The sequence below is a fragment of the Gymnoscopelus braueri genome, assembly GCF_963280865.1.
Source record: "Gymnoscopelus braueri genome assembly, chromosome: 1".
Classification (NCBI taxonomy): Eukaryota; Metazoa; Chordata; class Actinopteri; order Myctophiformes; family Myctophidae; genus Gymnoscopelus; species Gymnoscopelus braueri.
Genome location: NC_137603.1, coordinates 26,313,072 through 26,330,831, shown reverse-complemented (window position 1 = coordinate 26,330,831; position 17,760 = coordinate 26,313,072). Strand labels below are relative to the sequence as shown.

The 17,760-nt window shown below is 40.3% G+C and overlaps 1 protein-coding gene across 1 annotated transcript; it reads left to right on the top strand.

The window, feature by feature from the left end:
- Positions 1-1,067: 1,067 nt before the first annotated feature.
- Positions 1,068-17,130, top strand: LOC308090845 (switch-associated protein 70-like). Its single transcript, XM_080436118.1, has 12 exons — positions 1,068-1,203; positions 3,459-3,599; positions 5,450-5,623; positions 5,980-6,204; positions 6,441-6,587; positions 7,634-7,742; positions 7,967-8,148; positions 10,689-10,796; positions 12,054-12,220; positions 12,811-13,009; positions 15,070-15,166; positions 16,465-17,130. The coding sequence occupies exons 1-12, from the start codon at positions 1,108-1,110 to the stop codon at positions 16,581-16,583; spliced, it is 1,764 nt and encodes a 587-aa protein (XP_080292244.1). The 5' UTR covers positions 1,068-1,107; the 3' UTR covers positions 16,584-17,130.
- The last annotated feature ends 630 nt before the right edge of the window (positions 17,131-17,760 follow it).

Genomic DNA, 17,760 nt, shown 5'->3' with positions numbered 1-17,760 from the left:
TAGTGTCTATTTTAATAGTGCAGTATTGGCATTATGTTTGAACATCGCCACTAGGTACAATTATGACATTTGGGTCCCTAGCACGGAATAATTTGACACAGGTTTGTGGCTTAATAAAAGTCAATTTGGGGGTCCATGACTTAAGTGTTAAAACCCCTGGTTCAACCTGCTTCTGAAAGGGCTCAGCTAATTCAAATCTGTACCATGGCAGCATCCTAAAGCCTAATGTTTATAACTATGGGATTGGAAACATGAATTTTCACATGAACCTTCATCTTCCAGATTGTATTATTAAAAGAACTTGATAGACTGACCATTACATTGATACATACAATGGTGGTCTGGTGTCGCTTGCTGAACATCTTGTTTGCAAGCGAAGCCATCATGCAACAGAGTATAACTTCTGACGGCACCCACAAATTAGGCAGTGTACATTTGGAAAAATCAAAGGGAGTTATATTCACTTGGATCCATCCTCAGTTAATTGAAAAAGTTGATTATATTATTTGCCATTACAATTTTGCCATTTAGCACGCTCCTACTGTTATGAGTGACTCTGACAATGACACATTGTGGTACTGGCACAGTATATATGTGGTGCCATCACCACTGTTTGGTGGAAAGTGCATTTGCTGTACTTCAGTACAATTTTTCTAGCTTTACCAGGCTAACAACTAACAGAGTATTACCAGTTTCTCCTAGCCTGGCTCCACCCCCTGAATCCTTTGAAACGAAATGAAAATTCAGGCTGAGTGTCAGGCTAAGTTTCTCCTACTTAATGATACATTTCATTGGGAAATTTACGTTTTACTCATTCTACATTTTGTTAAAAAATACAACATAAATCACCAAATACATTAATACTGTATTCGTATGTACACACACACACACAGTCACATTTACTGAGTCTGCTGCGCCAGCGCCACTTTCGTCACGTGACTGCGTTTGGGTGTCGCTTGCCAAAAACAAGCTGCATTGTTAAGCTTGTAGATCAGTTCTTTGTGGCATGCGACACCGTCGTACTATTAAATATAAAGTAGACTTTAGCTCATAGTTTCATCTAGCTGCTAGCAGACCTTAAGTTGGAAAAGACGCACTAGTCTCAAAATGTGTGTGAGAGAGGAGCTGTTAAAGTCAGTATGGCATGCCTTCACTGCCTTAGACGTGGATCACAGTGGGAAAGTGTCCAAGTCTCAGTTAAAGGTACGACACTTCTTAATATAATCATTTTACTCAGTGCAGACAGACAGTAAATAGTAATGGAACTTACATTACTATTCACTGAACGTTAGAAGGTTCACTTCAAACATATTTTTACTATAACTTAAGCCTAGACATAGTTTTAATGGTAACAGGAAAATACAAATAAAATATTTGGAAAACTGTCTTAAGTAATGTAAAGTTACTTGATTAGAACATGATTAGAACATGATTGAACATTTGTTGACATTTAAGGTTTAATATTTCTACAATTGCTACAAAAAGTGTATAAATCCAATAATTGTGGACATAAACAGGAGGTTGAAAAGTGTGATAATGATGTACTGTGCATGTTCAAATCATGCATACTTTACATTACTAAAGACAATTTTTCGAATATTAGATTTTTACATTTTGCTCAAAATAGCCCATTTTACATCGAGGTGCCCACTTTTCCTTTAGTGCCCACTATTCTTTTGTATCCGTTTTAACTAGCCTATGCTAAAATATATGAGACAAATCACATTTACAGTATAATGACCGTTATTATCCGCAATAGATTCAACATAACCCCGAATAACGGAAATGACTGTACCGTTTGCCCTTGTTTTGGCTTCATGATCCTACATAATCTCTATTTAGCCTATTAGATAGATCTGCTCTATGTTGTATTGAATAAATGAACATGGGACTGGAAATGCAAAATGTTCATGATACTATGATGCAGTGGTGTAAAAAGTACTCAAATTATTAACTTAAGTACAAGTACCAATGGCATTGTGGTATTGTGAGCTTGACAGCTTGTAGATCGCTAGTTTCATAATATAATTTATATCTGAAAGGTAACTAGTACCGAAAGTTTTCAAATAATTGTAGTTGAGTAAAAGTACAATGTTTGCCTCTGAGATGTAGTGGAGTAGAAGTAAAAGTATTGGAAATTGGAAATACTCAAGTAAAGTACAAATACCTACAAATGTTACAGTACTTAAGTAAATGTACTTAGTTACTTTCCACCACTGCTATGATGGGCTTGTTAATTTTGCTGTTGCATTTGACACAACATTTTGTAAAGTGCCATGGGTGTTGAGATTATAGATGTTTCCAAATATGAACAATTGTATTATGTGTCTTAGATATATGACCTTAAATCGACATGAAGCCTATACAATACACTGAAGCTTCACATTTTAATAAGCTGTAGCAGTTAACTAGGCCACGGATTCTCAAACTTTTTCATGTCAAGGACCCCCAAGTATTAGTCTATGTATTTGGCTGGGGACCCCCATCTGAAAACATTTTGTGCCAGGGTCCCCCATACAAGATTTAAATGTTTTAAAAAATCTGTCTTATGTTGATGCTATATTAACCAATTTAGCTGTGGACCCACTAGAACCCCCTCAAGGACCCCTGGACCCCACTTTGAGAACCACTGCACTAGGCAGTACTGCATGGAATTATTGTTTTCATGGGGGGTGTTAAGCACTTTAGATTTCTTTGGCTATTCAAAAATAGCAGATATACAAGCTCATAGCACGGCAGTGCCTCGCTATGAGCTTGTATATCTGCTTTTTGCTTTTTTTTTGTGAAAATGTGTGCAAATATTTGAAAATATATATTTTTAAAGGGGAATGTTTTGACTCAAATCTATGCTTCTGTGGGTCCCTACTACAAAATATTTTGAGATGGGGGTCCGCGGCCAAATATAGGCTATATCATTTTGGGGATCCTTGACAGTGATATAGAAACATAAGTTTTTTCAAAAAAAAAAATAGGATTTAGAAGACATTTGTAGAATGTAGAGAGCAAAGATTTGTGTTACAAATGTTCACTTAAAAATATATATATTAAAAGATTTGCACAAAATTTCACGATAAAAAAAAAAAGAAGATCTATAAGCTTGTAGATCTGCTATTTTTTAATAGCCAAAGAAATCTAAAAATGATACAGATTCTTTCCTGGTCTAAATGGGTTAACAGTACAGGCAATAGCCTACAGTCAAAGGTTTATGCTAAAAGGATAACACAAAAAGCCCAAGGGGATTGTTTCCATTGTGGTCCATAGTAGGCTACTCACGTTACTTTAATGTATTTACACCAGCCTGTATACTGTATGTTTAAGCTTTTATCTTTGTCTGTCTGACACTAATGTGTGTGATAGAATTGATGCATCTCCACCTTCTTTCCATCAGCCATAATTCTGTCTGGATTAGGCCTGCATTTACATTGACTGCAGTTCACCACTTTGCTGTGGTTCCTCAGGTGCTTTCTCATAGCCTGTGTACGGTGATGAACATCCCTCATGATCCTGTGGCCCTGGAGGAGCACTTCAAGGACGACAATGAAGGGCCCGTGTCCAACCAGGGCTACATGCCATACCTCAACAGGTTCATTCTTGACAAGGTGACAAATATATTGTGTGACTGGCTGCAATAGAGGCTATACAGGAACGAGCAGGGACCTGTGCATTCATCTAATGGTTTTGGGGTTTATATTTAGTGGTAAGCATGTGAGAATCTACTCTTTTAATAAAATGTTCTGTTCCACAGTGCCAATTAGTGTGAAAGAAAGAAACATCTTCACAACATCCAATCAGTATACCTAGATTAGGGATTCTCAACCTTTTCAGGCCGCGACCCGCCCCCCCCCCCCCCCCCCCCCCCCCCCAAATAATCATATTTGATCTGGGGACCCCCCACCCTGATAACGCTCTGGTGAGCTTGTAGATCGGCTATTTTCAAAATGTTTGCCTCTTAATTTGGCCAATGTTTGACCAGTTTTCATAGTGTAATGGTCTTTTTCTTTTGTGTGTGTGTCTGTTTGTGTGCATGCGTGTGCATTTGTCCATTCCTTTGCACACGTGTTCGTCAATCAACGTCCTCCGCTGATCTTGTCTGTGTCATACAGATTTATGACTAATCAATGGTGTTCTGGGAGTCTGATGTAGAAAAATAAATACTATCTTTGTTTCCTTTGCTTCAACTAGAGTTAGCAATTTATTTCTACTAAAGGGCACCGGCCTACTACTGACCACGGAGGTCTGGAACGATGCAAGGTCGGAATTCATGCCACACCCGGTTATGCAATACACGCTGTACCCGTTGTTAGAGTACCCAGTGCGGTACGCATTACTACAGTACTAATAACGTTAGATATTACAATCTGAGTGATTTATAAACGGGCACTGGCCTACTCGGGAACGATTCAAGTCGGGAACGATGCAAGTTAGGAATGCATGCCCCGTTATGAAATACCTGTTGTACTTGTATTTGTTGTCAGAGTACCAGTTGTACCTGTTGTCAGAGTACCCAGTGAGTGCCGTACCCCTACTATACGACCAATTGACTAAATATGGAGATACGGTCGGGTATCCCTGAAAAAAACTGTTGACTTTGTGTTGATGGGAGACAGACAGACAAATATAGACGTTTTGAGCATTACCCTTTAAAATAATGGATTTTATTGTGCACGTTACCACCGATACAGCAGCGCTGCGGCACAAACGTTACACAAAGCTCGACCAATCTGTGAAGCCGATGGGCTGGGTTTGCCAATCAGGCTTACACCCCCCCCCCCCACTGACACTCCCACTACATCCCCAGGTCATCAGCGATCGGTTGGACGGTGCCCGAGTTATGCCTGGGACAGACAGACAGACAGACAGACAGACAGAGAGACACACACACACACACACACACACACACACACACACACACACACACACACACACACACACACACACACACACACACACACACACACACACACACACACACACACACACACACACACACACACACACACACACACACACACACACACACACAGGGTCCTGGAATTTCTACATTAATGAGGGTCTATTTGATTGCTTAACATTTAACTTCATTACAGTGTGTTTGTAAACCCATAGTATGAAAAAGGGCAATGGCTGAATCTACTGCAATCCTGTATTTGAGTTGGGAGAAGCATGGCCAATCCCATCTACAGTACAATAAGGCTAGCACCACTGTGAATTAGTAAACCGCTTGAGTTTAGCACTTCACACTTGGGGGGTATTTCCTTGGCTTTCTCTTTTGGATTCTGACTTGAATTGAAATGAGGAGCTTAGGAACATTACGTTTGTACTTCACATCCTGTGGACTGAAGTATGAGAAAGGAAACAAATGTTAGTCTCCTATTTAGCATTTGTAAACACGCTGCCCTCACTGATGCCAAGGGAGATGCCTTTGACCAAATTCTGTTTTCAACCTCAGGCACAGCACAATTTTGATGTACTGGAGTTCAACAAGATGTGCTGGACGCTGTGTTACCTGAAACATATTACTATACACCACCTTCTCATCTCACTGGATGATGCCTTCAAAGTGTGGTGCATTTTCAACTTTCTGTCAGAGGACAGGTATCCACTAGTCATCGTCACAGAAGAGGTGAGGAACATCCATATTTTATTACAGTCTTCTTACAACATCACTTTATACAAACAGATTCGTCCCACTCTCTCTAGGAGTTAAAATAGGATGAGCAAGGACAAAATGTTATGCTAACATCTTAATTTAGAGCGGTGGTTCTCAAACCTTTATACGTCAAGGACCGCTATATTAATATGTATTTGGCCGCTGACCCCCATCAGAAAATATTTTGTGCCAGGTACCCCATACCACACCCATTTTAGTTGTTATATTCCAAATTTGACTCCACTTTGAGAAGTGATTTAGAGAAAATAAATATATATTGGGAACACTTGTAGGCCAAAGCATTTATGATGCCTGTCCTCCCCCCTTAGATTGAGTACTTCCTGCGAAAGCTAACAGAGGCCATGGGGAGTGGTTGGAATGAGGAGAAGCTCAAGGATTACCGGCTCCAGTTGAACATTCAGAACTGCTTGAGTGTCTGGGAGCTAGTTGAACTGGTGGGCATGGGTTACTTCAGCAAGGGAATGAACCGCCAGACCCTGTCCATGGGCATCAATGATGTCTTCCAGGAACTCATACTGGATGTACTCAAACAGGTTAAGCTTAATTTATATGATGTCATATGACAGTGTCGGTTGTAGAAAATAACAGTTTTACAAGCAAAAAAACAACAACATGACTCGTTGTGTTTTTCTCTTGTAAATCAGTTCTTCTCCGTAAATGACACTGTAGTGTGACAAAATATGGATTAGGCTTAAGCCTGTGCTCAATGTGTCACTGCAGTCAACTGAGATTCATTTAATTCTTTCTATCCACACACTGCATTCTGAAGGGTTACCTCATGAAAAAGGGCCACAAAAGGAAAAACTGGACAGAGCGCTGGTTTGTACTACGGCCAAATTCCATGTCATATTATGTGTGCGAAGACCTTGTAGACAAGAAAGGAGACATTATTCTGGACCGCAACTGCTGTGTGGAGGTAACTTTTGATCATTATAGAATAATACAATTTTATGCAAATATATTTTTTATTTTTACAATTAAACATTATTTAAGTATATTTATATATTGAACACAGTATATTTTATATATTGAACCATACATATAGTTGCATCGTATAAATAGTTTTAGAAAAAATGTGTCACAAACTACATCTGTAACTTATAATTGACTGATTTACTTAAGTAGTTGATCCAGAGTGTGTGTGTGTGTGTGTGTGTGTGTGTGTGTGTGTGTGTGTGTGTGTGTGTGTGTGTGTGTGTGTGTGTGTGTGTGTGTGTGTGTGTGTGTGTGTGTGTGTGTGTATATACTGTATATATATACACATATATACATATATACATACATACATGTATACTGTACATACATACATATATATACATATACATATACATATACATATATATATATATATATATACATATACATATATATATATCGATATATACCGATCCGCACCAAACTTGGCACAAACACTGTTCAGGTGTCTGCCATCAGAATGGCCACACCAGGGGCCACATCAGGGGTCCCCGGGGGCCCCAGGCAGGCACACTGTTGCTCCAATCTGTACCAAATATGGCACAAACACTCTTCAGGGGTCTGCCATGACAATAGTCACACCAGGGGCTATGTTAGGTCACCCCAGGAGTCACAGGCACACTGTTGCTCCAATCTGCACCAAATATGGCACAGATGCTGTTCAGGGGTCTGCCATGACAATAGTCACACCAAAAACAACCTAAATTGCACATATGGGGCACTAGAGCAGTGTCTAATATTTCAAATGGCCATAACTCGGTGACAGTTGCTCTGTTCAGCCACTGTATCTATATAACGTACGTATATGTATAACGTATATATAACTCTATATACTTGACTTTTTTCCCTCTACACAAAATCTCTTAACCGAAAATAGCTCACAGCGTGTTGCAACTTAACGTTTGGTATTATAATATGCCCATTATAGGGATGTTAGGGTTCATGGGGTTAATGGTGAAGTATAAAGTGATCATATCTCTTCTGCAGTCTTTCCCAGACAGGGATGGAAAGAAATGCCTGTTTGTTCTCAAGTGCACTGACAAAACCTTTGAGATCAGTGCATCAGATAAAAAGAAGAAACATGAATGGATCCAAGGTAATACATAAGAATATATCATTTATAACCAACCCTTTGTTTTGTTTTGTTTAGTTTTGAGCTTTGTTTGTTTTTTGCATTTCAATCTCAAAGTTGTCATACAGATGCAATGAATGGGAAACTGTAACATTTTTAGTGGGTCGATTTAGTTACACTTGTACACTGTCAGAGTTAAAGGATTTTACTGTGGACGTGGACCCTTCTGCCCATCTGTTCCTTTGCAGCTATCCAGACATGCATTCAGCTGCTGAGGTTGGGCCTGCCATCTCCTCACCGTGAGGCCAGACTGAGGCGCAGGGAACTGCGGCAGAAGCAGCAGGCCGAACGCAAGGAGTTGGAGCAGCGTATGAAGCAGCTCCAGGTAGCCAACGAGAACAAGCAGAGACAGCTGGAGGTCATGAAGAAGGTACTGTCCAACTGGCACACAACGTTCCTCTCATGAACTAAACTTGTGCTTGACGCGTAGAAACTCCTGCACATAATTATGTGACCACCTTTTTTTATGCATGAAGTTTGAAGTTTATTATGCAACAATTTGCAGATGTTCTGATATCTGAGATACTGCATTTGCATAGATGAAAAGATTAACACTATACTATAAAGCAAGATGCAGACATACCCTGATTGTTGGTTGAACTCTGACAGCGTAAAAAAAAAAGTTATACGGCGTAGCAAGCAGTTGCCGGTGTGCGAGTAGTTCAGCTGACTGCTCGTTCCTCTCTTATGTCTTAACTTGACAGCCTAGTGTTCAGGTGCCCAAAGGCTAATTGTTATTAAGCTAGAAGCTTGTGTTTACATTGAAGCATTTCAGTTATTTGTTTTACTGGATAGTTACACAATTGAAAAGTTGCATGAGAATACAGGCACACGGCCACGCCTTCAGAGAACATTTCCTCCTCAAGGGTACAGTCCTGAAGAATGTTTATTGCGAACGCAGCGGAAGGAGGCGCGCCGAAGGCGCGCCTCCGCGCAAGTGGAGCTTACTATGAAACCGTGCTCGGCTTGTGAGTGTGTGTGTGTCCGTGTGTGTCTGTGTTCACTGCCTGCCTGCAGCTCCTCTGAGATAAGTAAATGTCCAATATAGACGTACCATACATCAAATGAAAGGTCTTTGAAAACTGAACACACCTGTCAAGGTTGCGTTTAAGCCCGCCCCTTCCCCCGGAAGCCACGCCCCGGAGAAGGCTCCTAAAAACTCCCCATTGAAACCCCATGTTAAATGAAAAGTGCCCGAATCGCTCCGAAACTTTTTCTACCCCCCCTAAGTGGAGGTCTACGAACAAATACTTCGGGCTCGGATTTTGGCTCCGCCCCCCGGAATTGGGTGAAACAGGCACTTCAAACACTTTGTTGAATTGTTCAAAAACATTCAAAGTTTTTTTTTTGTGAATTTGTATTTTTCTAAGATGCTCCCTTTAACGCAGATTTTTTTTGTATTTTTCTTTTGGTGACTTTTTTTTAAATCATTTTTTTTCATATTTATTTAAAAAAAAAATGCGTTCGCTTCCCGCGTTCGCGCGTCTTACTTGTTCTATTCTAGGAGGCTGTTTCCTCCTGTTTGACCAACCAGATTTTCTAGTATTTTTCCTATGTTTTACACACACGCATGCACGCACGCACGTACAACAGGAGATATAGTGTACATAATGTGCAGAAAACTATTTATAGGGTGCCGATGGCCTAGTGGCTAAGGCGCATACCACATAAAAGTTCTGATGCGAGTCGCGGGTTTGATTCCCGAGCTCGGCGGCCTTTGCTGCGTGTCACTCCCCGTCTCTCTCTCCCCGTTTACTCTCAGTTTTCACTGTACTAGCCTCAAAAACATCTTAAAAAGAGAAAGATCTATAGCAGCGTGTGACCATTAGACAACGCAGAATGAATGAAGCATTGTTTCCTCTAACTAGTTTTCAGTTTAAGAGTACAATGAAAGGTCAAAGCTTATCCCAGATTTCCCACTTCCTCTTTTCCTGGTTGTGGAAAAAATACCTTTCTTTCCGACCCTCCCAGTTCATTGTCAAATTTCATTATTGTTTCATCTGTCACACATTGTACTGTCTGTGACATCTAGCCCTGTAGTTGACAGCCCTCTGACTGTATTGTTCAGTTGATAATTTTTTCTCTTTTTTTCCACACAAAAGTATAAACTATCCATAAAGAAAATCAGAAGGTGGTCAGGAAATATCTATAATATTTATAAATCAGCACGTTCACCTGAGTCTGGTCTTTAACCATGTCAATTATTGTGGAAATGGCCACATTACGCGTGAGTTGGCATGACCATTAGTTACTAATGGTCATTAGTTACTAATGGTCATGCCATACCCTACTAATGATTACTTATGGCTGTGAATATTTATAGGTCCCGCACTGATTGCAAAGAGGGGTTAGGTTAATTGCATTTTTGACATGCTTATTGAAAGGCACAAATGCTATAGTGTTCTGTAACAAGTTTGTTAAGCACCTCATTGAGATGTTGAATAGAATGGGTTGTTAACGCCGTATATTGTTTTCAAGTGTCCACAACAAAGCAGTAGAGAGCGATAGCAGCAAGAGATACGGCTTGAGGGTGGCCGATGGCCGTCCTACAGGAAAATACTGAATATTGCCCCTATGGGACTACACTGGGAGCTTCAAGCGAGTCTCAGCAGCTAGAAAAGGTGTCATTTAATGTATTTAATTTAAATTAGGTAGGTCCCCTTTCTTCCACCATGCATTGCACGTTTTCGTTCTAATTATTATTAGTTTTATTAGTATTATTATAATTATTATAATGTATTACTATTGTTATTATTGTATTATTTGTGCAGAACTCCACAAAATCAGCATCAGTGTAATGCAAAAATAAAGATGTCATATGACGAAGTATAAATCAGGCTTTAGTCCACAGCTAACGTAACCTCTAGCAAAAGAAGAAAGAATAGATCATAACTCCTTTGTGTCTCCCAGAAACTGGAAGAGGCAGCAGCTACAGCAGCACTGGAGGAACAAAGGAAGACCCAGACTCAGACAGACCTGCATGCCTGCTACAGACTGGACCTGGAAAGAGAGAAAATGGTAATACATTTGATAAACTTTCTGCACATAGCATCAACAGTTACTATTCAGTCTCTGCATACACCTCAATGATTGCATCAATTATATGAAGATAAGATTGAATATGGGTGAAGGGCTCCTTTAATAAAGCAATCGGTTTGGTAGGGCATGTGTGTTTGCATATAAACATAAACGATATACGCGATATATACTGTATATATAAATTGAAGGAAAAACACCATAAAGTGTCATAATACCAAGCCACCAGAACAACGTCCATGTGCATTGGCATATATAGATTATACAAACACCATTCTAATAAAATAATTCCTTGGTGTTTTGGTGATGGTGGTGCAGAGTGCACCACCATCACCCATAGGTGTGGTCAAAAATCACCCATAGGTGTTCAATTGGGTTGAGATCTGGTGACTGCAATGGCCATGGCATATGATTCACATCATTTTCATACTTATCCAACCATTCAATGGAGGGGGCATTGTCATCCTGGAAGAGACCACTCCCGCCTGGATAGAAGTGTTTCATCATAGGGTGAAGGTGATCACTCAGAATAACGTTTTACAGCTTTGCAGTGACCCTTCTCTCTGGGGATAAGTGTAACAGACTCCCTCAGTGTAGAGGTCAACTATTCAGGTCTTGGATGACTCATCTGACCATATCATGTTTTTAAACATTTCTGTAGTATCAGTGTATTTATTTTCAAATTAACCTGCAGTTTTATTTCTACATGTATTTGTTATTTAATGTATTCATTAGTAAATCATTTTTAAAATATGGCAGCTCTGGCCCTCCATACACCAGGCTGTCAATGATCGACAGTCTCGTGATACTTTGGCACGTCCAGAAATGCACCTTGTGCTCTTTAGATACCTACATTAAATGATACAGTGTACACATCACACAGCAGAAAACAATGTGTGATATGTCTTCTTTTATTTTCCTGGACTGAGTATTTGACAAAGGTCTCAATTGTTCATAAATGGTGTTTATTCATAAGACGGTCCACCTGGCCCTCATTGACTGCAATGCATTCCATCGACCTCCTGGCTGCAGTTTGCCTCACAGTGCGATGAATCTGCAAGAAAAGGACGTAGATGAACGTACCTTCTTTTGTAAAATACATTGGTCTAATTAGGACAAATGGGAGTGGCATATATATATGTGAGTTGCGTCATGATCCAAGGAATCCAGGGGAAAGTAATCAAACATGTATATTTGTATCTATCTATCTATCTAGATATCTCATGTATGCATCCCCAGGTGTGTCAGCAGATGGAGGAGCAGGTGGCCCAAAAGTCCAGTGAGCTGGGACAGCACCTCCAGCGTGTGCGTGAGCTGGAGGACATGTACCACCAGTTGGAGGGAGCTTTAGAGGATGAGAGACAGGCCAAGCAGGACGAGGAGACCATGCGGAAGCTGCAGGCCAGGTCAGGCTCCCCATTACACACACACACACACACACACACACGCACACACGCACACGCACACGCACACGCACACGCACACGCACACACACACACACACACACACACACACACACACACTGCTTATTATGCGTTACTTCCCAAATATCTGCTTTATACTTTGTCACAACGGTGCCGCGTTCAGAAAATAGCTCAGCTTGTGAGCTTGTAGATTTGCTATCTTCGGTGGTATTGGTGCACATCACCATCATACGACAGAGTATAAATTACACATTAGCTGTGTGTGTGTGTCTTCTAGGCCAGGGGTTCTCAAAGTGGGGTCCGGGGACCCCCAGGGGTCTTTGAAGGGGTTCCGGGGGTCCTCAGCAAGATGAGGAACCACTTTAACCCTAATTGATACATTAGAAATTTGAAAAAACATTTAGAAAAATCTTTAGAGATTGTGAGATATTTGGAATCATTTTGAAATTCTTGCAGACAAATCTTCTCTTACGAGGGTCCCAAGCACAGAATATTTTCAGATGGGGGTCTGTGGCCAAAGACATTAATTTTGGCGTCCTTGACATGAAAAAGTTTGAGAACCACTGTTCTAGGCTGCTGACGGAGGAGGCAGCAAAGAGGGCTGAACTGGAGCAGCTCCATCTTCACCAGCAGAGGGCGATCTCTCAGACCCAGGCTGAGAAGCAGCAGATCCAGGCTGATGGACTTGCCAAGGAGAAAGCCCTGCAGGAGGCCATGCTGCAGCTACAAGGACTGGAGAGGGAGAGGCATGGAGTGTTGGAGCAGTATAAGGTATGGGAAGACCCACCATGCATACAGTCACTTACTCACTCACTGTTAATCCAACTCCAAAACGTAACTTAGTACATTTAGCAAGTACTGTACTTAACCTCTTACACCCTATTATGGTTGAGCAGAGTCCCTCAGGGCTTTATACTTGTGAATTATCAGTTTTCGCTTTACATTAAATATTTGAGCTGAAAATAGCTCTCAACTTGTCACAACGTGACGCATTGAGAGTTTGTAGATCTGCTATTTTCTACAAAGGTTTTTCTCCAAACATGAATGCTGGGGTTTAAGTGGTTAAAGGGATATTTCACTTTCAAAAAAACTTTTGGTCATTTTATCATCTACTCAGGCCTTTGTGAACGCCCCAGACAGTTTTTAAGTTGCTTGATTCATTATTTAGATATTTGATATTCATTTTATCAGACACGCCCCCTTCCTATACAAACCCATTGTAACTTCAAACTTCATTTTAACCATGTTAGATTCATCAAAAACACCCGTCCTTGGTTCTGGTGACTCATCCTGCCCTCCTAATGCGTGAGGGGGCCGTGTTTTTTCAATTACTTTTTTTCATTTATTTTTAATATTTCTTTTGGAAAATGAAAAAAATAAAATACAATAAAACATTTAAATAAAATAAATGAATGGGTTTGTATAGAAGGGGGCGTGTCTGATTAAATGAATATCAAATATCTAAATAATGAATCAAGCAACTTAAAAACTGTCTGGGGGGTTCACAAAGGCCTGAGTAGATGATAAAATGACCAAAAGTTTTTTTTAAAGTGAAATATCCCTTTAAAGTAAGTTATTGTGCTTTTCACTCCATGACCGTTATTTGAACACTTCAGAATTATGCCTTATTTTATACTTTGGATATTCTAAATTAGCCCATCTACAGCTCACAACGCGTTGCGAACTTGCGATGCGATGTCGATGTGTTGTGAGCTTGTAGATATGCTATTTTTCGTACCTTTTCAACTAGTCACAGAAAATTTATATCCAGTATGATCGATCCCAGGACGGTTGCTAAGCACGGAGGGGATCACTGTTCTGCCGCAAGAGAAAAAAAAACCCCGCCCGCGACCCCCCCCCCCCTTCTCTTGTTTACAGGCTGTTGAATATAGCATGTCCCGCCAAAAATTCATGTTCTTCATACCTTTTCAACTGGTCACAGAATATTTATATCCATGTATGATCGATCCCAGGACGGTTGCTAAGCACAAAGGAGATCACTGTGTGCTGCTCTTCTCTTGTTTACAGGCTGTTGAATTTAGCATGTCTCGCCAAAATGCGTCACAGAAGGGGGCGTTCAGTAGGCCAATCAGAGGCAGGTGGGGGCGGGACAACTACATTCTGACAAGTCCTGGAAAAGATGCAGTGGTTGGCCAGTAGTCAACACGCTGTGATTGGCCAGTGCCCGTTCCCCCCGGAAATATGGCGGCCACCATACCAAACAGGTCGCTCCAACGAACTGCAGAGGCCAATGAGGTATCTAGGTTTCTATATCTATGGTGAAAATGGTCACTCAGGTGATAGACAACAGCGCCACCTAGTGGGAAAAAAAAACTAAAAAACGAATTATCCTCAAATCTCCTCCTTGGCAGTGTGGGGGTTTGGAAGAAGTCTCATCAAATCTCGTCCTTGGCAGTGAATGAGTTAATATCGGAGTATTCTACTTTGAGGTATTGCTACTTTTACTTGAGGAAAAATCTGAGTACTTCATCCACCACTGGCAAAAAAGTGTACAAATCGAGTTATTTTGGTTACATTTGTATACTATTTGGAGTTACATTAACACTAATGACTGTACTTGTTTATTTGTTTGTTTATTTTCACTTGCAAGAGGATTAAAAAATGATACAGAGTCAGTAAAAATGTGAAGGAGAATGCCTAAAAACTCTACAGTGGCTTGAGAAGTGGCATTTATCAGGATCTCAAACTATCCCTTTATAAATAAACCATGCCATGCAGTACACAATTTCTCTGTCTTCACACTGCTGGCATCTATTATTATATATATGAAAACATTGGTCTGCCAAGTAATCTCTCTCTCTCTCATATAGGAGGTGACAAAGAAATTGGAGCTGGCAGCTAACAAGACTAAGACTTGGAAAGACAAGGTGACCAAACATGAGGGGCTGGTGCGTCTCATCCAACCAGGTAAAGGTTTCTATGTGCATGTCTATGTGTGCGTGCCTGCACGTGGGGTGGTTAAGTGCATGTGCATAAATGTGCACATGTGTTTTACTGAAAAGGTAAATCTTTGCAATCATGCCAGTTAGTTGCTGTTGTAAACATGGCTATTAAGTGATAACTTCAATTACATCTCATATTGTACTGATACTACAAGATAAGCTGCAAGCAAGTGCTGGTTTGTTACTAAGGGCTATGACCAATGCCCAGGTGATAATTTCTTTATCACATACTCTCAATTTGTCACAAAGAGAAAATAGCATTTGATGAACGCAGCAACGTGGCGGCCTACTGCCGTATCAGTCCTAGGGCTACTAGGCCTACTGCCGTATCAGCCCTACTGCCATGTCAGTCCTACTTCCGTATCAGCTCTACTGCCGTGTCAGTCTTACTGCCGTATCAGTCCTAGGGCTAATCAAGCAAGCTAAAGTCGTGTGCTGAACTGCCACCGTGAGTGACCTGGCTGTGGAAAGAACTTAAACACACTCTGGCCCCATATGAAGTTCTTTTGTGGAAGGAACTTAACATGGAAGGAGATCAGTCACTGTGGACGGTGTGCTACAATTCAGAGTGTGCTGCTACAAATGGTTCACAGAATAGCTGCGTACTGTTCCAATAACGGTGAGGCTCACCAGCAGCACCTACTGTGCTATGGGTATGTGATGAATAAATTATCACCCGACATTTGTTGTCATATCAACTGATGCAATCTGTTGTGATATATAATCTGATCTGATCTAAATTGATTCCATTTAAAACAGCCTTTACATGGTAATCAGTGACATGATATGGACACTGGATCTATTTGGCATATCGTCGCTGTCGGGCAGAAACCTCCATATTCTAACTTTTTGTGTCTAAATTAACGCCCTACTTGATCATACTACAGTGTCTCACAAAAGCATCAAAAGTAGCAGATCTGCAAGCTCGGAATGCGGTGCTTAGCGACACGTCTTGAGCTTGTCGATCTGCTACTTTTGCTATTTTTGAATTTGAATCAGTTGAACAGTTTTGGACACATGAGGTTTCCACCCGACAGAGATGATAGGATACTTCCGAATACACTCCCCGAAAATGTGGGGACCTGAAAAAGGTGATGTAGTTAAAACTGTTCATAAGATTACAGAGCCAAAACTTGGATAAAAATATCTTGTCGGTCATAATATCTTATGGAGCTTGACGTCCTCATAAATGAAATGTGTCCACATTTAAAAGTTCAGTAAATGGTTCTGCTTCCCCTCTTTCATTCCCTGGGTCTTATATAGGTGACAGAGCACCTCTGAGGGGGACAAACCGGGGACCTGCCTCAGTCACTGACACTGAGCTAGACTTGAGAAAGAAATCCTGGCAGGAGAGGAAGAACCAGGAAGCTCAGACACAGTAGAGTCTCAACACAATGGAGTCTTGCCATCATTTTATTGAGACATTTTTCTTTCAAGCCCATTCCCTCACATTCCAAGTGTTAATGTAAATGCTGGATAACAAAGATCTTTCAAACCAGGTGATAGAGTTGTAGATACTGCCCTGCTGAAAACCCCCAGCAAAAGCCAGCTTATGATGGTTGCTGGTTTTAGCTGGTCTTAACTGGACTTAGGCTGATTTAGCATTAGGTAAACATTTATTTTTATAATGTGTTATTAACAGCAATTTCTTTTTCTCTATGATATTATATTATGTATGACATAGAACACACTCACTCTTTTTTGTTTTATTTTTGACAAGGAGACTCAAAATTTTAATACATGTACTTTCTAAATTCTTGATTTTCATGTTGGATATATGTTTGAATTGGTTTTGTCTTTAGACTGTCATGTTACATATTTTGTTGTACGAAACTGCTCTTTTTTTTTGTTTACTTATATCCTAACAGTAAAAAAAACAATCTTATGCACCATATTGAGTTTGCTTCTTGTACTCAATTTGGAAATTGTTCCTCCAAATAATTTTATATTTATGAGGCATCTCATGGGGGGGGGGGGGGGGGGGCTGTTGTAAAGTCTTTTACAGACTCAATCAGAAAGAAGCCAGTTTACACAATATTATCAACAAATAAGCCATATTAGAGGCTCACCCACATGGTAAGAGTGCATACCATATGCTCTAAAGCAGTGGTTCTCAACTTACTTCAGTGCCTTTCCATGGTTTCAGAATCCAAGTACCCCTTTCACCCGACTACAACATTTTACATAGAGAATATTGACATCAAAAGTCCAGTTTGATATCAATGTGTTCCAAATAAAACAGCATACCGGCACTTAGTATTTCTTTCTATTCAGTAACGGTTGTGCTATTCTTGTGTCCATATGGTTTAGTTCAATTTAAAAGGGATACTATTTGAAAATAAACATGCAAGTTACATACATACTTTATTCCTTTTGAGGACTGTGTCTAAAATGTCTTTGATTCAATATTGCTTAAAATAAATATCAATAAACCACCCTGTCAACATTTAATAGTCATTGAAATAAATGTATCACCATGTAATTAGCCTACTTTCCAGGGAGAGAAAAAGCAGTTACGATTATAAGTAGAACTGTAGATGGATGTGAGGCCAGGTCACA

Excerpts from the sequence above, each read along its gene's own strand:
- LOC308090845 (XM_080436118.1), top strand. The coding sequence starts at position 1,108 with ATGTGTGTGAGAGAGGAGCTGTTAAAGTCAGTATGGCATGCCTTCACT. Across the intron at positions 6,205-6,440 it reads TACTGGATGTACTCAAACAG|GGTTACCTCATGAAAAAGGG; the intron begins GTTAAGCTTAAT and ends TGCATTCTGAAG. Across the intron at positions 10,797-12,053 it reads ACCTGGAAAGAGAGAAAATG|GTGTGTCAGCAGATGGAGGA; the intron begins GTAATACATTTG and ends ATGCATCCCCAG.